A 27,081-nucleotide genomic window follows, 5' to 3' on the forward strand; every position below is an offset into this window, starting at 1 on the left:
AATATTCCACCTGGAAACTGTTTAAAGACTTCCAAAGCAAGAACAAATATCGTCCCTTATGTAATGACGATTATTGTCGATGAAATGCATTGTATTGAGGACTCAGTCTGTACTGGCTGCTGTGGTTGTGCACTTCTGCCCTCTGCTGGATTCTTTAAGAACTGTTCAGTGTGTCCGGCAACCCTCAATAGCGTGGGCTTTGGGAGCCAAAAAGTGGGTCCTAACCCACTTAATTCTGTGAATTAGAAGTGTTTCCATTTGTAACACGATATAAATATCATAGTAAACAAGCATGTGGATCTCGTGCTCTGAAATGGTATTTCAACTTCTAAGAAATTTTCATGTTTCTCAAATGATGAAAGAGAAAATAATTTTATGAAAAGGAAATTAGCATAATCTTTCCCTTTAAATCCACAACAGAAATTTCAGAGTTTATTTTGGCTGTAGTTTTTTATTTCACGCTTTCTTTCTCATACACAGCATTTTGAGCCTAATTTTAAAGTGATGATGATAATAATCATTCATTATTAATCACTGTTATTTTAAACCTCTGTAAATTAAGTGAAAATGGTGGATGGTGGACTCATTATTTTTAAACATTATTTTTCTATAAATACTTTAATGATTATCATAAATATAAAACAAAAAAGCATTTTATGTTTTCCCAGAGACCTTTATTGAAAGGTCACTCATAGTGAAGTTTTGGTGTGCTATTAAAATTCTTCCAATGACACAATGTGAATTTGGACTTAGATTCTGCCTCCAGGCTGTGGAAATATTAACATAAAATATTAAGCAAAATATGGAATTCTTATACAAAACCATGCTAATATAATTATCACCCTGGTTGATGCCTTGGCACATTTGCAGTGGGTGGGAGTTTTTCTTTTTTTTCCTTTTTTGATAGGGATTATTTTAACCAAGTAGATATACTTTTTTTTTGGCTATGTGAGGAAAATGGTGGAAACCACTTACAAAAATAGCAGCATAATAGTTCCTGGCATTTCTCTGACAGGTTTATTCTGAGTTACTGTAAATGTTCTTATAGACATACTTGCATTATTCTTCAAGATAGTTCTGCCAATGGCAGGAATAATTATTTGCCTTTTGCAGATGGAAAAACTGAGGCTGTGTCTATGCTGCAACGTGGAATATATAATTAATGGAATTATTCAGATAATTCTGACTCACAGTTTCTAGAGTTAAAATATTTGTGCAACTGAAGCAAAAAAACATTTGAGGCTCTGTTGATAGCATTAGTGCCTTAGTGAAATGCTTTAGCTAGTCAGAACAGAGACAACCCACTGACTCCCTCCTTGAATTATTTCATTATATTGGAAATACGAAATAGGTAGAACAGGGAAAAGTGCTAACACAAATATTACCTAATGATCGGAAACCATAATGTTACATAAGGTTATCAAACACCTTCATGAAAAATTTGTCAGTGTTTAATGGAAACTATGTCTATTTAAAACCACAGTAAAATTTATGTATCCCATCCAATTCAGCAGACAGTAATTGAACGTATAGTGTGTTCTGGCTTCCAGAGCCAGTAACGAGACTACAGAGGAGTTCAGAAGTAGGCGAAAAACAAACATAATTGAAAGCATTAAGGGCTAACTTAGGATATGAGTGAAACTATTTGAGTGAAGAAGAAAGAGACAATGTATTCGGCCATCAGCATGTGCAGTGTCTGGTTGAGAAAGTATATAGAGAAAGACAGACTTTCCAAAGGAAGAGAGATTTGCTTAGGACATTATAAGGAAGATCTTACCAATGAGGGAAGAGCATCTCAGGTAGGTGGGACAGCATGGGTTGGGAAGAGTGTAATTGTATAACTACAATTATCCATTGTAGTTATAGGGGAAAAAGCTGTTTTTCCAATATTCATATCTTTTAAGCTATGTAGAGACCATGGTTCATCAAAGTAATTTGGTAAAATATTGCAGCCATATCTTGAACTGAAGCCAATGTGATATGTCCAATCCTAGACCATTGTGGCTGCAGGAGCTGCTGTTGATGATTTGCAACCCAGTGACATTCACATGCATGACACAGGAAAGGTCTCCGAGAAAGCCCCTCCACATTAGCATGAAAAAGAATAACATAGAATTTTTATAGGGATAACTTTGAATCTAGCCATGGTTGGCTTTAAAATGAAATCATTCACAAGCTGGATATTTTAATAAATTTTAGGGACAAACTGCTCCCAACACACACTCACTAATGGCTGAGAACATTTATTCAACCAACTGATCACCTACTATGTGCCCCGTAGACCTAGACAGATATGATCCTAGATCCCCCAGAGTATACAGTAGAGAAAGGGAGACAAGATGTTCAATAAATACTCATATAAATATATAATTAAATTTTTTTCTGAGTACTATGAATGAAAAAGGAGAGTTAATAAGAGTAAAAATAGAAAACTGATCTAAATGGCATGTGGAGATAGGTAGAAGAACAATTAAATAGTTTTCTAAGAAGTGACATGCACCTTTAGACCTAAAAGATGAAAAGAGTAGGGTAAAGTTTATTCTAGTCAGAGGGGACAACTTGTGGGAAGCCCAAAAGTAGGACAAAAGTGTGCTGTGTTCAGTTCAAAGAAATGAAAGGCTGACCTGGAGCATAGTGCCTGGGGAAGAGGATGAGCTGGGGAGATAGTCAGAGACTGGACCATACATGGTTTTTATCCAAAAGCAATGAGAAAGCAATAAACCATTTCCAGCAGAGAAGTGAACAGACCTGTATATGGAAAGGTTTACTCTGCTAGCAGAGCGGAGAATAGACTAAGGTGGGGGGCAGGGTGAGAATGGAAGCAGGAAAACCAGTTAGGATATTATTGCATAGCTGAGCCTAGAGATGATGGTGATCAGGAATTGAAAAGTGGCTGTAGAGATGGACAAACAGACAAATACAAGGTGCATTCTATAATGCATAGAATGCATTGGTGAGTTGGGCCAGTGCTGTCAGGCATAACTTTCAGTTTAAGCTAAAGCTACTACATAGTGATGTCCATATAGAATTTTATGAAGTGGATAAATATTCTGTGGGAAAGATTGTTTGAACATATTAAATTTGAGACCTTTGTCAGATATCCAAGTTGAAAGGCCATATGAGCAGACAGATGAAAGGACCTGAAGTTTAAAGGAGAAATCTGGGCAGGATACATAATTTGGTAGCGTTGAGCTCATAGACAGTAGTTAAATACTGGATTGAATGATATTATGTATTGAATGATTCGCCAGGAAAAAGTATAGAGTAAATGAAAAAGAACCAGAACTGAGTCCTGAAAAACTCCAGCATATAGAGATATTGGGGTGCGTGGGGGGAGGGGAAGGAGGGATGGAGAGAGAGAGAGAGAGAGAGAGAGTTAGTTATCAGAAAATACAAGAAAAAAAGAGTGGTTTATTATGGAGTGAGTGGCCAAGTGCTAAATGTTACCAATACTCAGAAAGTTAGGTGAAGTTAGCTGAAGATGAAAGAGCTCCTGATTGCAGCAATATGAAATTCTTTGGTGACATTAGCAGGTTGAGTGGAGAGGTGAAAATGAAAGCCAAATTGGAGACAATTGAAGAATAAATGGGAGCAAGGAAGTGAAATTTTATGCGTAGGTGACTTTCAGGAAATTTGTAAAGATTAGAAAGATAGGGCTAGAAAAAGATTGGGTGTCATGAACAGGATTTTGAGGTGTTGGTGTGTGTGTGTTTTAAGTTGGAAATAGTAGCACATGTTTGCTGAAGAATCCAATAGTAAGTAGTCAAGTTAAATAACCTCTTGTCTTGACTAGTTAATGTTAGCCTGATCAAAACGTACATCAGGCAAAAAGTCTCCCTCAGGTGTGAACAGTTCAGCAGAGAGAATAAAGACCTACACATCACAAATTCTTCATCTAGAATCTCAGAAGACAGTTCTAAAACCCTAAGTGGATACACTTACATTCATTAAAAACTAATTCTCTGGCACCCACATGACACTCAATCTTCAGTCATCTAAATCCTTATATTACTTTGATTTTCATTCTAAGGAACTGAACCAGAATTAGATAATTCCTTTCAATATGGTTCTTTTTTCAGTCCTCCACAACATAAATTAGTATTCATGGTCAGAATTTTCTGATTCAAGTACCTTAATAAGACCACCTATAGGTAAGGTGACTATTCCAAAAGAAGGGCTGAAATCCTCCCTCCTGCCTCCCACCTACCCACTTAAACATCAAGTTGAGATTTCCTAGGAATTTTGCAAAGGTCTCCCTCAAGGATCACCTAACAGCAAGCCATGACAAAATTCCCTAGCCCTGGTCCTAACTCAGCCCTAACTCTGCACTACTTTGCTTCTATAGTATTTAGACTTTATTGTTTAGGCACCACTCCTTTATCATAATGAACTGGTAGCATAAAATAGAACATATATTCATCCCAATCATTCTCACAGGAATCTCGGTCTTTCTACATTGTAGGGCTTTCGATAGTAATCTAAAATTCACGTGACCTGTAAGCCTTTGATTTGGAAGTTCCAGAATCTTAATTACTATTTTTATTATCTTCTGTTATTGACATTGAACATTTTAGAACCAAACAAGCAAACCTTTAATGCAATAAGGTCAGTGTAATCCAGTGAATACAAAATCTGACCTGGATTTAAGAATAGAATTCTATTTCTAGCCTTAGCCTTGAATCACACGACGTATGACCTTGGAGTAGTTACCATGCCTCAGATTTTTCATCTGTAAAATACCCACTTCCTACCTTGGAAAATTAACTTGATAATATCTCTCAAGTACTTTGAGGTCTTTGAGGAAGGACACTCCAGCATTATTATCACATGTCATTCTTATTAGAATCATGTCGATATATAGGAATAGAAAGTTTGAAAAGTAGTCTAAGGAGTGAACTTTGAATAATATTGGCTTACAATAAGTCAGATATATTTGTTTCAGTACTGAAAATGTGAATGACTCTAAAAGACTGTGTTAACTAACCCTACTTATTTCTGGTTGTGCTTCAATCTCACTTTGAATGTTAACTCTAAACCGCTAACCTGTTTCTTTCCCTTTATTCACTTTTTCCACCTACCATTGCATGACATGCAGGGTCAGTTTTGTGCATGACACCCGCTACCAGTATTGGTAGGTTTCAACCTTTTTTTATTTGTCTTTTATATTATGTACAATACCTTCACTTGCTTGAAATTTATTTCAGAGATGGTAGAAATGCTTTAGGAAATGGTAGATCTGAAGGCTTATTTGGCTTTAGAGTTAATGTGTAGGTTTTTAAAATGTACTTGTATGTTTAAGAAAATGACCATTTTAATGTGACTAGAACAACCACTGTGCTAGAACAACCACTACAAAACATAAAACCACAAGCACGAGTCTGCCTTTTAATGATCTGTATTTTATTCTATTTATAGTTTTTATGGTTTGACAGAAGGAAAAAAAGCTTAATTTATCAGAGAGGCAGGCTAATTTCATCAGTGTTTTAAAGTTTCATAGTGGTGTGCCTTTATCTCCTCTTTGCTGTGTGTTAGAATTATCAGAGTTTCCCAGAAGTATTTATTTTAAAAAAAAATTATAAATGGATGTATTTTGAAAACAAATATCTGACTTCTTAATATTCTTTTTAATTTTAAGTGTTGATTTATTTGCAATGATTATTTGTACCTTAGCATCTCCTTAGATGTTAACTTTTAATAGCATATAGCTATCCCCATACATTCCAATGCCTTGGTACAAAAGTCTGTCTTTAGGACATACGAATTTGTTCCATTCAGAATCCAGAAAAATAAACATTGGCAAAATTTGTCTGGCTATGTCACAGTTTAACTGTGATAGAATTCACATCAAGGCCATGATTTTTGCTCCACCATTTATTGACCCAAATAAGCCACAATCCCTGGTAATTTCAGTTCAGACCAGCCCCACATTGACAAAAGAAATTCAACTTAAAGACAATAAATCGTAAAAAAAATCCTACCTAAAATTAGGCTTACATATCAGCCTTTGATGTTTTAGAATTATGATTAAAAATGGATATCATATACTCTTACTTAACTAGACATTACATTTTGTGTTTTTAGAAGCAACAATTATTACATACACTATAGACTCTGAATTGGGAATGATCTATTGTTAGAAGTAAAATGTTTGTAAATACATCAACCAAAGTAATCTGCTTTGGCCTTTCTGGGAATCACTGATTATGTTTTAAAACTTCCTTTAATTGTACTTGTAATAAGCTATTTTCCCTTTTTTATTTCTCTCCCATGCTTCCTTGCTTTGCATTGTGATTGCATGCCATCTGCTGGTTTAACCCATGATGGCTTGCTGCTCTGATATTCACCATGCCAAAATACCACTTCTATTACCATAATGCTACACCCTCCTGTTCATTGCTCCCATGGTTCCCCTCCTGAAAGTACCCATGATGCACAGCGCTACGTCAGCCACTGTCTCTGCAGCAACAACTCCTGCAACAAGTGTCCCCTTCGCAGCAACAGCCACAGCCAATCAGGTTTGCTCCTTTTAAAGCTTTCTTTCACAAATCCCAAACTCTAAATGAGTGCTGATATTTAAAAAAAAAATTCTCAGTGAGAATTTTTTTTTCATGTTTATCCATCAAATTTTATTTTTTTAATTAGTTTACAGCAAGCATTTATGGACAGGTTGCACTTATTTAGAGTTAACATTTACTGCAAATAATGATGTAGCTATGTTTTGTGTTGCACTGTTTGTTTTCGTACCTAATATTGTGTAATTAACCTGACAGGCTTAAATTCCTTTTAGTACAGCATCACGTATCCAGTGGTTTGTGAATTGCCACAGAGAAATTACAAAAGCTCGCCCGTGGGTGCTTCCAAACTGGCTAATTTTGATTCATTTCGTTCAGACCCTATCATCTATTGTGGAGGAAAAAAATTCTCCTCCTAGAAAAGTTCTCCCTTTTTCCTTAGTATCAAATTTGAGGTCTGAATGATTCTTGTTAACATCTCACCCTGGTCATACATGCTCCCAGACTCACTTGGTTCCTGCTTTACAATCTGTTCAGATACTGGAAGAAGAGTTCTTAGGCACTGAGTTCACAAAGGCTGGATATAACTGATTTAGGGATGTTTAACTCTGTTGGTTTAATGCATGTGCCAATAAGACCATCGGTGTACTATTTCTCAGTGAGGGCCAGTTGGCTATTTCCCCCTCTGTAGTCACAGGCTGATGGTAACCCTAACCCCAGCCAGCCAGCTTGCAAACATGTGCTCCTGGTTTGGAGATGCACATGAGGATGAGTGAGCATAAACTCTTACCTCACCTAGAAAAACACTTTATTGCGCATGCCCTTCCCTCATAGAAGAGCAATTTTGGTTTTGTTTTTAGCTTGTTTTTTTGTTTGTTTGTTTATATTTTAGATAAAATCAATTGTACTGATAAACGATGGAAAGAAATACAGGAGTAGGCTGCAGGGAAGGTCTGAGCTAATGAGAGAAATTGGGAAAAAAAATGTGTTAGGGCATAAATGGCAGATTCCAAAAAGTATTCTGCAGGTGGGGAGGGTTGATTCACACTTCTTTCTATGTTCAAGTGAATAAATGATTCCATAGGTCTAAGCACTAAAAAGATAGGTGTTAATGCACTTGAATGAAGGAATAAAAGTAAAATCCTGTGCAATTCTTACTGTACTGTCCAACTTGTGATAAAGCAAGAAAGCATGAGGGAGGGAGGAGAGGCCAAGAGTTAAATATAAACCACTGACAATTCTTCATCTCTTTACTCACCATCTCAAAAATGCCAACTTACCTCTAAGGAAAGCTTCCAAACAGACATAACAAAAAACAGCAAATAAATTTCTTAGGTGGGAAGTTTTTTTTTTTTTTTAACGATGGGATGGAAGAAGGGAGAGACAGTTTGCATCCTCCCATTATTATGTTCAAAGCACCCCTTTTCACTTGCTCAAGCTTCTTAATAGGAAAGCTGGATATTTATTTCTTTTATGTGTAAATCCTGCCTTCTTGAACCATGTTTTTGAAATTGTTAACAGAATTTTTGTTACAAATTCTCTTCATAAGAAAACAAGTTTCAAATATAATGGAGTAGTATTTGTTACAATGGAATTTCCCGCTATTTTACAGCAAGTTAAGCATGTCTAATACAGAGAGATCTCTCCTAGGAATGGAAAGGAAGTCAAGATAAAGAAATACTTTAGAGTTTTAGGATAAATTCCTTTATTATGACAAATATTTGATCATTATTATAAATATTTTTTCCAGCCTAGTGATTTTTTGGCTCTGCTTGGTAGAAAAATTTTGAGAGGTTGCATACTTATGTGTAGGTTTATGTATAGATATAGGAAGGCAGAGGTAAAAAGTATGAAATATTCAGAAGCTAAAATATATCACTTCACAGCAGAGTATGATTAGTAAAGGAACTAACAAGCTTAACTTCAATTAAATCCAAAGAAATCTAATTAAAAGAGTCCCTGACAGTAGCTTCAAGTATCCTAGGTTCTATGTTTTGTGGTTTGTCGAATGTAATAGTTGCTAGATTGCACTTGAATAATGAAGAAGGGAAATCCTTTAGCAGCTCTTGATGAAGCTCTGCTTGCACATGAAAAACCACAGAAAAGGAAATAGTAGTAAACACAAACTTTCAGATATAATATTCTTTATGTATTTTCAACAAGTTTCAGAGCTAGGCAGCTACCAAAGTACTTGGAAATTCTTTTAGGGCTGAAGAATTTGGAATTTAGAGATTGTTGATGACCCTTAAATGACAAGTTATCTATCTTAAGATTTCACCCTTTAAACTCAAATTGAATCGTATCTATGTGAATTATATGTCATTTTAATGTAATAAATCTCAGTCTCCTCATTTGTAAAAGGAAAACTAGAACTAGATCGCCTCTGAAGCCCCTCCCAGCTCTAAGATTCAACAAAGGTTCCTTAGCTGATATGCTAGACCCAAAGTATGAGATTATAAAGGTAAACACAAACAGAAAAACAAATTCAGAGTTCAGTGAATGATAAGCATCCTACCTTCTTTTCTTTCATTGAGAGATCTGTCTTAAACAAAAAACATGGTAGAGTTTTGACAGTTTTTCAGCTCATTTGATCAGTTTAGACTGTCAGTTCTAATAGTTCAGATCTCATAGGTATTTATAATTAGATACAGGTCATTCATAGAAAAGATAGACCGAAACATCCCATGACAGATCCTCCAGTTCAGTGTTTCTTTACAGGTTACCACTGTTACCCCGTGGTGAGCCAAGATGAGCAAGCACCAAATCCATAAGTGCTACTTCGGGGTTTAATCAAAGTGCTAGCAATGAAAGCTTTAACTGAACTTAGATTAGTAGTTTGAAATTATATGAAGACAAAATCCAAATACTTGTGGGAAATATGAAATAATTTTTTAGATGGTTAGCTCTGGGAGTAGATATGTAAACAAAAATACAATAAGCAAATTTATTAACAGCTATTTCCTGTTTCAATTAAGGTTTTGGGCCTTTATATACAAATTAAACCTAATAATAATGTTATTATTTACAAACCACTTATTATGTATAAGATACTATTATAAATGGTTTCTCTCATATACTGTGTGTTATGTGATATCGCATATTTTATATTACATGAGAAAAGATACATATATATAGATATACTCAATCCTTACAACAGTCTTATAAGTACGGTTATCATCATCCCCCAGGTAAAAGTGAAACAAAGTTTAACTACCTTAGGCATCACTAAACAGCTAATAAATGGTCTTACTGGAATTTAATCCCAGGCAGTTTGACTCTAGAGGCCTTGTCGTTAACTACCATGCTATACTGCCTCTTTCTATAATTACAAATACACAAAGTCACTTCTTCCACATGTAAAACTATTTTTTGAATGAGAGCCAGTAGCAGCAAACTCTGTTAGTGTAGGGGAAAATGGAGTCTTGCTAATGCAGCTCAAACAAAAGTGAATCCTAAACTAGGAGATTAATTGAATTTGAGCATAACTTCAAGTTAGTTATGGAATAGCCAGGGCATATTTAGAAACCAATAGTAGATATATAGTAATTATAATATATAACCATGTATTTATAGTCTATGTAATACTATAACCAGTGAGTACTATAACCACTGAAAACTATGAATAATTTCTATACAAGTAAGATAAGAAGTAAGAAAATATGAAGTAAAAAAAAATTAGTCATTCGTCTTAGTGAAGCCAAGTATATGGGCTTCTTTTGTGTTAATCATTGTCCTAGACTTTACTCCTAGTCTCTACCAAACATCTCACAAATAGCCTGGTAACAAGGGAAATCAGAATTGAAAATGAGAATACTATATAAATTTAAGACTACTAACAAAAGGTCAGACTGTATAAATCTATAGATGCCTAGATTAAAACAAATTTAATCTCAGAGTATACATTAAAAGAGGTAGAAGTAAACAGCTTAGTATATAGGTTATCTAACTTTTATCATATTATAAGGAATTTTATTTAATAAAATGAGAGTGCATATTGGAATTCCTGTAACTTGAATTGTTATAGTACTCTTTGCTTTCATTGCTTGATTATTTTTTATTTCAAAACTAAATTTTATTCCAAAAATGGAGAAAATAATTTCCAAATATATATATTGTAAGTCTCAATTTCTTCATCATGCACAGAGATTATTCACTTTATCTAATAACATCCTTGAAGGCCCAATTAAATACAATTTATACTCTGAGTCGTTCCCTGAACCCCTGCAGCTGGAAATGCTTTTTCTCTCTTCTGAATTCTACAAGCACTTTATCTGCACATTCTTTAAATCATCATTGCTAGATAGAAAGAATGACAGGCACAAATGTACAAAGTGGGAAAGTATAAAGTTTAGCAGAGAAGAACTAACAATAGATTGGTTAGAGCTTTAGTTTGCAGGAGAGGCTACAACATAGATTTGATTCTGATTGTGCAGGACTTTAAATGCCAGGTTAAAGGGTTTGGCTCTCATTTGGCCACTGAATGGTTTTCAAGCAAGATAGAACTCTAGGAAGACTGAGCAGATGGATTCCAGGCGGGAGAGTCTGCTGAGACCATTAGGAGGTTTTAACAAGAGCCTAAACTGGGATTGCAGCAGCTGGCAAGTGGCCCACTTTGTCTTGCCTTTGCCCAGGACATAGGCAGAGTTACTTTTAGCCAAAGAGAAACATAAAAACTATTTCATACTATGGCAAAACCTGTTCAAACAAATGTCACATGGCAGAAATAGAAATTCGGGCTGACATGGAAGGTTAACTGCAGGAAGTTGCCTGAGCTGACTCCCTTCAGTGGTAGCAGTTGGGTGGACTCGGTGGTCGAATGCCTCCAGGGTGATTACCTCTAACACGCAGCTTCCCACTTCCTACCTCAGTGAGACTTCAGAGCCACAAACTCACAACGACCTCCCAGGCCTTTGCTCGAAAGAGAGTCCCTTCAGATTTGGAGTAAATATTACTCCATGTTTCCAAGTTACTCCAAGTAAGTATTACTCCATGTTTCCACAGTTAGAGCTACGTGGACAGTGAGGGCAATTATTCCACTAATTCATTCTGGATCATCGAGTCTATGCTAGGAAGAAAAATTCTTACACATTGGATATTAAGAATTTTTTCGTAGAACACCCCATCACTACCTTTGAAGCTGGTAAATCAAATTATATTTCTGGAAATATGTTAACCAACACTTAACCACATCTCCAAAAAGTGATGATTCATCTTTAAAATTATGACCTTGAGGGCTCTAGGAAGGGCTTATTAAAAATTTATTAATAATATACATACACAACTTTTTACTTTTTATGTATTGGAATATTTGATAAGTCAGAAAATCCCATTTCCCAGACATGCCTGATATGTTTACTACAGATAATCAACTTCAACCATATCTTATCAGAATTATAAAATAACTACATGCAACCAGATTCATATATTAGGCTTTATGTGATCTGCTACAATTACTAAAGAGGGAAGAGAAAAGCAAATGATCGGATTTCAGTTATCTCTCACATATAATTGTGAATACTACTTCAAAGCTATTTGTATATAGTATTAGGTATGTAAGTTAGCCTATACTAACCAAGAAATCTAGAAAGGTAAGGTTATTGTTTACTTAAACTCTCATCTCAAGGAGTTGCATAAAACATCTGTTATTCAAAGCCATCTGTCAAGACTATATTCAGACAAGTGTAGGAGGCATTAAACATTCCCCGCTATTCACCATTTGACCAGTTCGGAGCCTGTGTTTCTTCACAAGAAAATTCTCGGTTCTGCAGAGCCCTCATATGGGAGGAGTTGACTCCTGTCAGATACCTGTCCTGTCATGCACAGTCAAGTGGCTGGTCTCTCGTATGGATGATCAAACTGAGAAAGACTCCTTTCTTGTGGTTTGCTGATTCCTGGGAACAGGTTACAGAAAGCAGCTGTGCCCCAAGTACACTGTGCTCCAAAAAGGCCGAGACAGCAAGTGTCAGAATCCAGCCCTTGTGAACCATACTCGGGCTGAAACATCTATCTCAGCATTACATGGCTACGGTTGTTTAGCCACTTTTTACTTTTTACTGATACTCTAACTGTAGAGGTATTTCCATTTCTGTAGTGGATCTGGTTGCTTCAATTGAGGCAGAATTGCCACGTCAAATATTTGTGGAGAGATATAGGAATGAATAAATGTGCGTGTATGTGTGTGTGCAGGTGCGTGTGCACGTGTGTGTGTGTGTGTGTGTGTGTGTGTGTGTGTGTTGGCAGGAGTGGAGAGACAGACAGAGAGAGGAGTCTGCTGTATCTTTTAAAGTAAAAAAAAAAGACTATTAACATTGCAGTATTTACATTCAGTTAATGCTATTAGTTAAAACTGCATGGCAATGTGAGTCTAAATTTCATGGTGCTATGTGGCTGTGGCATTGGAATCCAGACTTGCTAGCATGGCCAAAAATTTTTTAGAGGAGAGGTGGCAGGGGGACTCTGTCATTAGGTCAACTTGGATCTATGAGATCCCTATAGAAGCAGATTATATTCTCTTCAAGAAAGCAAAAAATAAGAAGACAATAGACCTTTTATTTTCCTGCCTCGGAAGCAGCTGCTTTGCAGGACTACCATGAGGTTTAATTAATAAATGTATTAAAGATTCTCTAAGGAAAGGCTAAGTTATATAAGTGTAATCTAGTACATTTCATTTTGCATAAATAATTTACACCTCACAGTGAGAAACTTGGGAAGAATTCTTTTGTATATAGCACCTAAAGACATAATATCCATTCCAGTTTGGTGCAGAAAATGTCAGGGGTTCTTATGTGAAACTTAACTGCCTGGTGGATTGTCCTACTTAGTATACTTCAAATAGCATCCTCTTCGCATGTCAGTGGAATTTGAGGGATTCTTTTTTAGATTGAAAAGTCATATTCCCTACAGTATTTTGACTTTTGTTGATGGTAATAAAATCATGCTCAGTTTTTCTAATTTCGGAAGTTCTCTTTTGAGAGGAATGAACATACAGTTCATTCTACATGTGTGTTTATTTCCAGCTCTAGATTTGTAAAGAAAGAGAGACTAGCTGTAATGCAGGAATTTAGATCCTTGTCAAGGGCTAAAAGATGAATGGGGTCTCATTCTCAATAAAAGTTGCTTGAACAGAGTAAAATTTTGATTCATAGGCACCTATTTCCCTAAGTTCTGCCACTGCTGCCTGCCTCTTCACACTTTTACCTGTGTGTTTAGGGAAGCTGCCAGTCTTTCTGTGGGTAGTTGGAGAGGAGAGATCTTAACTGATTCCCAAGAAGAACAGCAAGCTAACCTGACTGTTGCTTCACTTAACCAGATATGATGTCACCACATGTCAAAGACACACTGGCATTAGGTCTGGCCTCTCAGCCCCTTCTAGCATTTCCTCTAAGCCACATTGCTGGAAGCAATGGCTTCCAAGGTAAGACCCTGTTTGAGTCTGGTGATCATTCTAGAAACCACCAGTATGAGGAGATGCAAAAGATACCTAGGAGTTTACTGCCTAGTCAAAGAGATGTAGAACAATCAGACAGTGTCACAAAACTAACAGTCAGATGCTCAAACATTACTGCGTGGGAAGTAAACTCTGTGGTGGGGCCTTATCTCTAAACTGGGTAGATGAGTCTCGAAGGATATGGAAGAGTTAGACAGATAATGAACAGCAAGATTGTTCTTGACTAGTGTGAAATTTAAAGAGTGAAGATAGGGGTGGGGTAAGGGGAAAAGGGAATTAGCATGGTAAATAGTCTAGCATTCTGCTTTACATGTGATCTCACATGTAACCTGATCAAACAGGTCCTATCCTTTCTCTTGTATGTGTGACGAAATCAAGACTCACATGTGGCCACATGACTTGTTCTAGGCCACGCTGCAGTGAGTGGGAGAGTGCAAAGGGGAAGATGCATTTGAGCCATGCTAGAAAATTCAGTTGAATAGATGGGGAGAGGTTAGGTTCCTGAGGGCCTGGAATGGCAGGTTAAGAGCAGGACAGAAACTTAGAAACACTGATTTACTGGAAGCAAGTAGGTAGATATGAGCTGGGACAGGCTAAGTGTAGGTTAACTGATGAGGAAGTTACTTCTTTGATGAATGATGAAATTGGAATAGAGAGGAAAAAATATATAGAGGCGGGGTGGATAATCTAGAATCAGGAAAATTCAGGGAAGCATTCTGATCTTTTGCCCTCCCAGTGACTCTTCTCCAGCATCTATAGTAGCTGTGGATTTCACTGACTTTCTCGTCCCCACATCAGCCTTCTACAAGACAGCTCTCTCAACGAATTATATAAAAAGAATGGATCTTATTGACACATCTTCACTCTTATTTGTACTATAATGGACAAATTTGTTGACTGACAATTTCTGATACTGATTTACGAAAAACTATAGCTATTCTAGCAGTTAGATTCATCTCCCTTCAGCATCAGGTGTAATAGGCTGGTGCTTTTGATCTGTCTGTTTTACTTTAGGTGATCAAATTATATTATTCTTGTCATCACTCTCCTTGCTCTGGAGTTTTCAAAGATCTCAGAGTTTATTTGATGAGTTTCCTGTAATCAAATACAAACATTCTTCACTATTCACCACAATGTATTTCTGGAAGCAGCATTATTAAGCTGGTCGTTGTAAAATATCACCCATTTTCCCATAGTCACGGTTACATCAGCCTTTGCAGGTCTGCCCCAAGACCTGCATCAACTACATCATAGTTATTAAAAGCAACAAATCATAAGAGCAAATTTACCACAAACATGCCATATTATATTTTATAATAATATAAAAAAGGAAAATGATGATGCAAGTTCTATTATAAATTGGAACAAGAGCCCAGATCAGCAAGGTGGCTTTCCCAAGTCACATAAATAATAAGAGAACCAGGACTAGAAACCCAATTATCTGTGTCCTGTCTAGAGTAGTTCTTTTTCCTTTTCGCCACACTGCCTTCCTGAGAACATGCTTTAAACGATCATTTAATGGGCCCCAAGGTACTATACATATGCTTACAGACAGCATAAAGGTAACTCAAGAGTTCTTTATTAAGCACTTACCAAGTGCCAGACATTCTGCTAAGCCTTTTATGAGAATTATCTCATTAAAACTAAAAATGAGCTTGTAAGGGACTATTCTTATCCCTAATATACAGATGAGAAAACTACAATTTCAGTAAGCTGAGAAACTTGCCCAAGATCATCTATTAAGAAGCAACGCCAGATTTAGAACTTTCCCCAAGCTCCTAACTTTCTATTTTACAATAAGAGGAAGGACCTAGAATGGTTAAGTGACTCATTCAAGGTTACATAAGGGTTAAAACCCATCCCCTAATACCATGCTTAGTCCTCTTTCCCACCATCAAACCACAATCCATCATGAATATTCAGCTATAAGTTTTTTGAACAATCAATAGCTTCACTTCCTCCTTGGAATTTAGAAAGGTTTTTGAGGAATCAAAAAGATACCCGGGCTGTTAGACTTGATTTATTCTTTTTCTCCAAATTTTTTTCAATAATAATTTCATAGATCTTCCACTCGTTAATCTTTAATATTTGTCATTGTTACACCGAAATATTGAAAGGGCCAGAGAATCACTTTTTAGTTACGAGGATTCAAGAGAAAAGAAATTGCTTGAATCGATTCCTATTGTTCATCTTCTTTTCTTTGGTCTTCTCTGATTTCCGCAACATTTGGGATGGCCTTGAACAAGGAGAGAAATTAAAATAGGGAAATCTAAGGAGTGTATAAAGAATGAGGAGAAAACTCCACTGCATTCCCTTGCCTTGGAAAAAGGTGTTTGAGTTGCTTTTTTTTTTTTTCTAACGTAAGCTCATAACATAAGTTTCCTCATTCTTTCTGTTATGTATGTGGGACCTTTGTGAAAAGAGATGAAGACTTGAAAATTGAAGTATGGATGTTTATTAGATAAGATTGGGTGTGCAGAAGTGTCCATAAATAGTGGCTTGCCCTAAGCACAGTGATCTAAGAATTATTAATAAATTCAATACCTTGTCAAAATATTCATGTTTCATGGCTTAGCCTAGAAAGTTAAAATAGATGAAATATTACCATATGACAACAGTAGCATTATGTACTTATTATCACCAGGCACTTGTTAAACACATTATCTAATCCTCATAACAACTTATAAGTGAGGGATAATGTTTAATTCCCATTACAGACATGGGTTTTAACCAAGTCTAACTTTAAAGACTGGGGGATTCTGCCTCTCATGGGATGTTAGTTTCTACTGCTTGACACTGATCAGCATGCACTACTGGCTGTTAATGATTTCATGATAAAAGATTTTCATTTGAAAGTGATTAATATGAATGACAGTCAGGACTTTCATAAATAGAGAAATTCAGTCAATATTTATGTAGTTGTCAGTGCCAAGTCAAGAAATTCATATACAGAAAAGAAAGTAAGTGTATTTGACATTTTGAAAAATCTTATTAATCTCATCAAAATCAAGTTTATTACCAGCTTATATGGAGTGCCATACAGATCACACAATATTTAAGTGCATAATATATTATTATTTGAATGCCTATTAAATAGAAGCTGAAACAAAATTTTGTTTAGTATTATGAATCTTAAATAAGTTAAGGGAGGGTAACCAAGATCTATCAAAAACATATCAGACAGTTTATGTACATTATTTTATTTAACATTCAGTATAACTCTGTAATGTGTCTTATCCATTTTCCAGAGGAGAAAAAATCTTAAAGAATAATTTGCTTAAGATTCAAGTCAGAGGGGAAGGGGGCTGGAGGCTTGGAGAATGGGGTGAAGGGTTAAAGAAGTACAAATTAGTAATTGATAGATGGTCACAGGGATGGGGAACATGGCATAGGGAATGCAGTTAGCATTAATATAATGGCTATGCGTAGAGCCAGAGGAGAGAAAGAGCAATTAGGGGGATCGTTTTATAAACTAAATAAGTGTCTAACCAATGTACTATATACTTGAAACTAATAAAATAAAATTGAAAAAAAAAAAAAAGATTCAAGCAGTAGAAAGTGGCTGGACAGTTTTAGAACTCAAGTTCACCTGCCTCCAAATCTTGTCCTCTTGTGTCTCTACCACATTTGAATTGGATTGGAGCCCATGGTCAATGTAGGATTGCGATGAAGCTCTTTATAAGGTTCCTTTAAAAACTTCTAACACTGAATTCAACTATTGATTGTAGAAGTTTTAATCATTTAAGAAGAAAGTTGTAGTTGAAACAAATCTTTTTAAAGTCCAAGTGCAATATCAGAAATGGTCTGAAAATACGGTCGGTTGATGAGCCCAACAAGGAAATTGAAATTCCAGTCCAGTAAACGAGAGTTGGAAAGCAAGTGGGCAAGGGCACCATTTCACTTTTCCCAGGATGGTAAACTGGCAAGTAACTTCTGGCCGAATAGTCTTCCGAGATGAGTCTTCTCATCCAGGACATTCATTTTTTTAAAAAAACAGTAATAATTTTTAAATAGAGATACTATTATTTTCTACTGTCTCCACAGAACCTTACCTTAGACCTATCTCAGGTTAATTGAACATCACTAGTTGAGAATGAATGTCTTGGGCAGCCTGGAGGAGGCAGCTGTGAAAGGAATGACTTGAAGGTTAATCTGAAGTAAAGTTGTAAGTAAAACCATAAAGCTAAATTAAAAAGTGAGCCAAGGAATTTAATGATGAGTCAGATGTACACACAGAAAGAGCCAGGGATCCCATTTTGAAGCCAAAAATAGAAAGGATAAAAGGAAGGGTGGGAGAAAGAGAAAGGAAGAAGGAATTAAGTGTTGGCAAGAAAGGGATATAGGGAGTTATTGTTTAATGGTGTCAGTTTTGAATGCTGTAAAGTTCTGGAGATGGACAGTGGTGATGGTGGCACAAAAATGTGAGTGTACTTAATGCCACATAAAAATGGTTAAAATGGCAAATATTATGCTACGCTTATATTATCACACTTTTTTTTTAATTGGGAAAAGGATCTAAATAGATGTTTCTCCAAAGATGATGGGGTTAGGATTGAAAAGAAAGATGTCTAATTCTACTTAGTTTTTTTCTTTTATTGAGTTGATAGTATAAAATTATCCTTTCCACATTAAAAATTCTTTAAAAGTTTTTCTTTAAAAGTTTTATTTTCATAAAGCAGGTAACAGTGCAAACACAAATTCTTCCTCAGTGAAACACATCTGTTAGAAGTTGGATCTATTCTGAGATGCCAGGTCATAAAAATGCCCACTGTTTTCTCAGTGGCAACATATCTTCATACCCTTTCTCAATAAGTGTTTATTAAAAGCCCACTATGTGTCACATAAAATTCAAAATTCTATGAATATACTATTGAACAAAATAGTCTCTGTTCTCCTAGATCTTACATAGTAAGGAGGACAGACAATACACCAGCATGCAAATAATTACAGTCAAAGTAATTATCATATAATAAGGATCTTCTCAAAAAGCAGAGATGCTGAATGAATGGGCCTACCCACAGAGCTTTGAGGAAGGGCAGTTAGTAATAAAGAAATAAAAGAGAACGTAGGAGCTTTCTTTCTTTGCATATTTTCTTCCTTTGGTTTCCATTTTGCCATCTATTATACCAGGATATTTTGACACTTCCTGAGGAGTTATTAGGGAGGACAGATGGTAACCTGGTTTAATTACCCACCGTACTACAGAGGTGCCAATGCGGTAAAAGCACAGTGAGAAACTAAGGCTCAGGAGAGTTACAAAGCTGGTTGGGGGCACAGACGAGCTTCCTGAAATTCCACTCCAGGACTCCTTTTGACTTTTCCTTTGTGCCATGATTTCATACACAATTGAGTGGTCTGGTAATCAGTCACCCACCTCCCGCCCCCACACAAATACACAAATATACAGGCAAAGAACTAAAAACAAAATAAAACTAATTTTGCTGGAAATTTTGTTAGATGGCAGCATCATCCTACCAATTTGAGAAATGTGTGCGAGATGATTAAAAAACGTACTTTATGACCTGTACGTAACATTAATCTTACCATTCTTTTTACTGATTCTTAGCATTCGGTTACTTTTCTGCCTTAATGTCTTAAAAGCCAGTTCTTAGCAGACTGAATTATATATTCTGCTCCACTGTTCAAATGAATACTATGGCCAAAATGTGCCCAGGATTCTAAGTCTAACATAATAGTAGTGATACAAAAGCAAGGCATTGAGCTGGACTGGGGACTTGATGTTGAATCCAACAAGATCTTCTTTCTGTGATTTTTCTTGGCCTGAATCTTCAATTTATTACTGGGAGCAAAACCCCGTATTGAAAAGAGCAGGTATAAATGAATGCTTTTGAAATTTCTTTTCAGTTGCTATATAAATTGTGTTTTAAAGGATAAAAAGTTTTCTTAGATTCAACCTTTGCATGCAGAGATCATCTTGAATGAAATAAGCTCAGATGTGGGCAGCCTATTTAATCCCAGATAGCTTCACTTGCTCTAAATCGTGCTGTAAATCATTTCATTATAAATAATTTAATTTATAAATATTCTAAATATAGTACTTTTAGAAAAGTATTTTATATTTTTATAGCATTTTAGAATCTTTTATTCTAAAAATATGGCCCAAATACTATTTAGCATTTCCTGATATAGTAGAGGAATTTAGCCATTTTTAATATGCAGACAATCTCTAATTTTAAAAACGTTTATTTGTTCAAAATTTCCTTTGTCACTTGGTTTGGAACTCAATTGATTTTTCTATAGAGACAGTGACAGACTTGATGGTTGAGTGTCTAGACTGGTCTACAATAGTTAATTTAACTCACGACATTTCTCAAGGATAATACTATGCTGACAGCATGGAACTGGCCAAATACCATGTTCACAGATGTTTCTGTATCTTTTGAGATTCAAGAAAGATGCCAAAAATGTATGCCTAACTTAAACCACCAGACAGCTGTGTCACAGGAAAGCCCTTCACTTCCTCCACCTGCTGGAGGTATAGGAACCATTATCCCTGGTGAATTCTGTGATTGGCATATCCACTGGGAAAATTCATGGAGTACTAATGTTATATACATTGTAAAGTAAAAAATGTCAGGTGCTGTGGCCCTTCCAATCTTGGATTTGGTTTTGTTTTGACCTCTGGCCCCTGCAGTGCAAATGTGGTCTCACAGCTCTTCACTTCCTGAATAATCACACAACATTCCTGAAATGCGTTTTGTTTTAAACACATCTATAGCATCAGGGCGAAGCATGCGGAATAAAGGGTCTCCTTTACCTTCTTTCTCCTGTATAGTCTGTAGGAGAAAAGGTCACCCTTAGATGACATTTGGATGTTCAGATGATCTGAGGACTAGATTCCCATCTCACTGGAAAGCAACAGAAATGGTCCTCAGAATTCCCTCAGGGGAGTTGAGATTGAAGGGGACTGGGTCTGGAGTAAAGAAGAGGATCATAGTCAAAGTCTCACTACAACACTCACGAGAGTCTAGATTTTTCCACATGTGACATGGACTCATGTGAGGAGTGAAATCTTATTCAAATCAAGAGTTTTCATATATGTATTTTTATAAAGATAATATAAATTATCAATGTGGACTCTGGTCAGTAAGCTTCAACGAGGCCAGTGTTATTGCCTTTGATGCAAAAATTCAATTATTAATATTTTCAAATGATAATTTTTCATATATTAGAAAATATATGTGAAAAATCATTTATTCAAATACCACAGAATGGAAAATATTAGACAGAAATGAGTCATCAATAAAATATCTCATCGAAAACAGAATAATGAATTAGGGCTTTGAATGTAAACTTTCTATTAGTGACAAAAGGCAAAACAATAATCCTGACTAAATACTCTTTAAGGTCTGCTAAATATTGTGGATATTCCAGCCAACTTTAGGGTGCCCTTCTCAAGAGTGAAACTGATTTTCATATTTGAAAATTTTCTCTCACAATCCCAGTTTTTGCCTTTTCTGTATAAATCAAAATCTCTTGTAAAAACAAGTCAAATATGGCATAATATACTGCCCTCCTTCAGAACAATATTCCCCCCAAATAATAAATACAACTGTTTTTCAAAATGTCTCTTCACAATGCCACTAATGACCTTTAAACTTTTTATATAACTAAAGTTTATAGTCTCGAAATAAGCCAAAGTTCTTGAAATTATTTATTAACACATATCATTGTAATTGCTCTGATTAACTATGTTCATCAAGAGACCAAAAACATTTGATTTTGGCTTTAGTAAACTATGATTTAGTTCAGAATTATTTTGCAGCCAAAAATGTAAAAACGTCCCTCTGCCTTTGTACCATTTGCCTCAAACAAAATAATTCACAAGTTTCACTTCTCAGAGTTGGGAAATTTCAGATAGTGATGGCCATGGAGAAGTGTGTGGAGCAAGAGGAAAAAGATGGAGAGACTATTAAACCGTGGGGAGACCGAAGGAGGGAGGAATGCCAGTGGCGAATGGTGAGCAGGAGCTTGTGTCACAGAATGAGAAGAAAACTATTACCAAAGAAATAGATATTGGGATGGTGAGCGACAGGCAAGCCTCCTTAGCCTGGTCGTATTTTTAGGAATTCTGTTCGGTTTTCTGTTTTAAAATTAATAATTCATTTTGTTTAAAGAGACAGTGAAACATCTTTTCTTTAATCATCTCCTGAGAAAACAGGGCCTTGTAACCATGGAAAAAGATTTCTGAGAAATCAACCAAGTCTAAAAGTTTTCTTCAGGTGGCATTTTTGTTTACCTGCTGTGTTTCCATCCTCTGTGAGTGCTGCTGCCCCCAGCCTAAAATATTTTTCCTTTCATCTATATATAACAGGGGGCAGGAGAATGAGAAGGAATGTTTATTTTCTTGGGTATTCCTGAACTCTTAACCGCCCTGATAGGGACGATATATGTATATATACAATCATATATATACACACACATACATATTCCAAGGGGCTCTTTTCTTGCCTCCATTGCCACATCTCCCTTGTGAAGGGCCCATTGGTCTTCTGTTGATGTCAACGTTGTGGCATCGTGTCCTCAGTAAATCCTTATCTATTCAGCCCTCTGTGCAACCAGCAGTTAATACATGCCTCCTATGAACTAGCCCTGTCCTAGACACAAAGGATAGGAAGATGACTTGGACATTGCCCTGTGCTTACAAAACTCAGTTTTGCTGTGGACTCAGTTAATGTGGCAGCCTTGACTGGAAATGTCTATTTGATCTCCCATGCTAGTGGTATCCATTGCAATTCCTTCAGATTTCAGCAAGGCCACATAAACATTTTATAAGGTATATTTTATTTACCTCTTCAAACTCAAATTACAGAGACATTACTGGATGACTTTTCACAGGAGAATTTAACTAAAACATCCATTATTCCTCTTTTCTAATTGTTTTGTGGTTTGCATCCATAGAAACAGTTTGTCTTTTCACCGAAATGTTTTTCCTATCAATTAAGCAGTAAGAGTTCTTAATGAATTTAATATTGAGCTAACATTTTAAAAGATAACTCATCTGACAACCCTGAATCTTTGCAATCAACATATTTATATAAGAAGTGTGAACATTTCTAGAAGTCATCTAGAAGCTCACAGTTTCCAAAATTATTCATGTGTTCGATTCCTGGATATCAACCACAAGGTAGAAAACTCAGAAAGTACTAATATTTTGAACCTCCGAAGCACCGAGGATATTCTACGTTGATTTGGCCTCTTTTGCACCCTGTTGCGTGAGAGCTAGTTCATTCAGCTACTGAGTTTTTGATGCTAATGCACTCAAGTTCAGTGTTTCAGCCTCTGCAGACAATTTTGCTTTCAACCAAATGCACCTCTCACTCTGGTCTGCTCTTTTTCAAACACCCATGAAGGGTAACAGCATATCGATGGCTCAGCCTAAATCCGTCATCTTGGAGGAGAGAAGGCAATGTGCATATTTCATATCTGGTGACTCAGTCAAAGGAGGAACAGTATTTTCTTCTTAGGTAGAGAATGCTGTTGGTCAAGTACCCTCTTCCTTTGGATGAAAGGCAAATATCTGAAAGTTGCAAGATTAACTTCCCATTAGACCTGCTCTCCTGATCCTGCTCGGCATTGGTGACTGCTGCCTCCCTCTGTGTTGCCTGTAGCCTTGGCTGCTGCCTGGCCCAAGAAGCTAGTAATCCAAGCTTGGTGGTCATCTCTTCCAAGAAAGTAAGGCTCAAAGAAGACACAAGCCAGCAGCTCATAGCTGCATTCAGCCCAAAGATATGTTTGACCTACACAGCTGTTTTCTATAATGTGAATTAGTTACTGAATTTCCAGCTTCTTCTGGAAAATGGAAAGGTCAAGCAATGTAGAGCCCAGGTTTCTGCAGGCAGCAGTTGCCTGGAGCTGAGCAGCGGCTACTCCATTCCTTCTAGGCACAGGCCCTGCCATCTGACCCACTTGCTAATGTACCTTTCCTGTCTAGTCCGAGTAGGCTTAGTATTTAGGCAGTACCTAACCTAGTCATCTTTTTAATAAGCATAACTGACATTGCACTATGAGTCTAGGGTATGTACTTCATTTAAGATGCAGAGACTATTAAACGGCTGCTCATAACACATTTGATGGGGGAACGACCCATTTGATGTTGTTCATGCTTTGTCTTCAATAAATAAATATGACACTAATTGTGTTCTGTTTATATAGAAGTAACTTAAGGATGTAGATTATGCAGAATCATCAGATTCTTAAATCCAACCACCTGGAAGAGATGCTCATTGATAAGCAGACTCTATTGCAGCTAACTGATATTTTTGCATCACAGATACTCTTGTTAAAACTAGAGGGTCTACTAAAGATTTATGAATGCTCTCATGATTTGAATCAAGTGCGCCTTTGTTTTAAAAATAGAATTGCTGATTTTGTGGGTATCAGCTATTCTCATTTTTGTGTGTTCTTCTTTTAGTGGAAAAGGAATTGAAAATAATTTTTTCAGTTCAAGATTTTGATTTACCACATTAGATTGCCTAGTCCTATTTAATACTTTAACTTCCTTCTTTGTCATGGTTATGTTATACAAAATAATATTTATTTGAGGGACTAGTCTATCAAGGAGATAAGCAGAAATACATCTTGTTCAACATATTTGATTTCTTCCCTGTCATAAAGCTTGCCAGCGTTCCTCAGAAGTGGAAGCAGTGGACCTGTGATTGGGTAGGGGCTTCTGTTGTTGTAAACAGACACATTTACAGCATACATTTGGAGCAACCCTGGGGTAGGATGAAGCTGGCCACTCAAGCAAGGATGTCCTGAGGAGTGAGCTAGCATTCTTCCAAGTCTCTTATCAGTTTCTCCCCATCTGGCTTCTCTAGACAGTCATTGCTGCCTCACACCCACTGCTTTGGGATCTATTTGCTCTAGGCTTCATCCCATTACCTAGCTTTTCTGTGATTCCCAAACTTCCAGGAGAATTCTTCTGAGCACTGACCTCCACTGGCACCATAAGAGGTACAGACATGCTCTTTGGAATCACTGTTGCCCCTGGTCCCATCGCAGACTGTCACTACACCCTGGAGGGGACCCCCATGCCAGGGAACAGAGTGAGCTAACATCTCTAAGCTCATGCTGGCTTGCAAAAGCACTTGGTACATCATGCAAGCCAGTTAAAACTGTTTGTGGTGTCTTTTCCAAGTCTACAAAATCTAACTGGCAATACCAACCTAGCTCTTAAGGCTCTGGTAATAATTTCTCAGCACCTTCTGGAAAATCAATCTATTAAAATTAAAAGAAAGACAATAATGGTGCTTCAGAGAAGAGACTTTTAGTGAACAAGTGTAATGGCTACCTCTCTGAGTTATACATACTCGAGCAGACTCCCAGGAGTCTGTCAAATACAAGTTCAAAGCACTTGGTCAAATACAAGTTCAAAGCACTGTTATCTATTGCCCTGTCCAAGAAAACATGGCTGCAGCGCTTGGAGGTTGAAGAAAGAGCTTCAGATATCAGGCTTAGCTTTGATGAGTACAGGGCAGGAAGGATACCACTGGCAGCCAGACTATCAAGATCACTTTGGTGAACTGCGATTTAATTAACCATTTTTTAAAAAGAATAAGCTCAGGATTAGGGCTTGTCAGTATTAGACTTATAGCCTGTGTTCCTAGGCCATGTATAAATGTGTTCTTTTAGGAATATGTATTTTGTACCTGTATTGAAATATTCAAGCAACTTCTCAAGCTGTTGATCCTCCTGACCATTAAAACTGCAGTTTAAACAAATAAATTTTTTAAAATTGCAATGGAGATTGAAGAAGTTTTTATGTAAATATAAAACTAGTATAAAAGAATATCTCTGAGGAGAGGCAACAAGGAAACACACAAAATGTACCTATTCATTTTATTTTAAATTTTGTTTCTTTGGTGTGAATTAAAAATATAATCTGACTAAAGAAAGCTATATTAAAAACTAGACAGAAGATCCCTCTTTCCCTCAGAATGGCTTCTCCACACCCTTCCCCCCGGTACACACACCTGGCTCTCCTCTTCCTTCCGAAGGTACTTTTCCAGGTGGGAACTGCCCTGCCTTCCCCCTGGGCCTCAGTGCCTGTCATGTCATGTCATATGTCTTCTAACATCAGAAGCAATAATCAGATGGGCAACAGTTAAATCAAAGGCACTCACTGTTCTTCATCTGGATGCCTGTTCTGTCTATGTTTCCAGAATGTATTTCACCCCCTAGCACATTTAATTCAGACTGTACCAGCAAGCCATATTTTTCAGAAAGAAGATTAATAATCAAATGATATTTTCAAGAAAACATTGTCACCAAAAAATGAAACATTTAAAACTTTCCTACCTTCTAAGATCAAATTTCTTGAACCTCTTGAAGCTCACAGCTGCTAGGAACATAATCTACTTTTTTTTTATACCACATAGTCCACAAGATAGCCAAAGACATAGACCAGGGTATGATCAGACTTTTCTGGCCTAGATGCCAGACGGCAGTTATAGCTGAGAGTTCTTATAATGGAACTCTCACATAATGGATCGTGTGTAGGCCGGGGCAGAGGGGAAAAGCAGTCTGGGTGAGTTCTGTTAACGCTTTCAGTTAACTTCAAGGCTGATTTAAGTTCAATTAAGCTTGGGTGGTCATACATGTCTCTTTGTCAAATACAAGTTCAAAGCACTGTTGTAACTAATATCTATAATATAAATTTACTCATTGCTGGGCTCTCTGTAAAATACTTTTTTTCCAGGTGATTAAAAATTTCATTCTCTATGGAATTTTAGTTTCAGTTAATAAGCAAGAATGTGAATATATTCTAAAATATATATTATTATATCAATTTAGGAAACTACAAGATTTTTTCCATAAATATTTTAGAGATTCTTGCCAAAGTAAAAGGAAAGAAGAAAAAAAAAACAGAACATGATTTGATATCCTGGATCACATTCTTATTTGGAAACCTTACAGGCAGCATTGAAGCTAAGGGATGAAATAGAATAATTCCTATTTAATAATAAAATATTTAAATCTAATAATGAGGTTATAATATGCCCATCTTAAGAATTTGAATATTAGCTATTTGCAGTGACTATTCAAAAATACTGCGATAATATTTACATGTGAAATCATATCTCATTTTTATTTGTCTGT

General features: G+C 36.4%; 1 protein-coding gene across 4 annotated transcripts in view; it reads left to right on the plus strand.

Annotated features, from left to right (window-relative positions):
• Window positions 1-27,081, plus strand: part of MBNL2 (muscleblind like splicing regulator 2) — a 161,855-nt gene that overhangs the window by 130,736 nt on the left and 4,038 nt on the right. Inside the window, exon 8 of one of the 4 annotated variants that reach the window (XM_023528012.1) lies at window positions 6,421-6,515. The exons of the other annotated variants lie outside the window; for them this stretch is intronic. Coding sequence (XP_023383780.1) covers window positions 6,421-6,515 — 95 coding nt within the window. The remainder of the gene's footprint in view (window positions 1-6,420; window positions 6,516-27,081) is intronic. 4 annotated transcript variants of the gene reach the window in all.

The sequence above is a fragment of the Pteropus vampyrus genome, unplaced genomic scaffold (genome assembly GCF_000151845.1).
Source record: "Pteropus vampyrus isolate Shadow unplaced genomic scaffold, Pvam_2.0 Scaffold21, whole genome shotgun sequence".
In the NCBI taxonomy this organism is placed as follows: domain Eukaryota; kingdom Metazoa; phylum Chordata; class Mammalia; order Chiroptera; family Pteropodidae; genus Pteropus; species Pteropus vampyrus.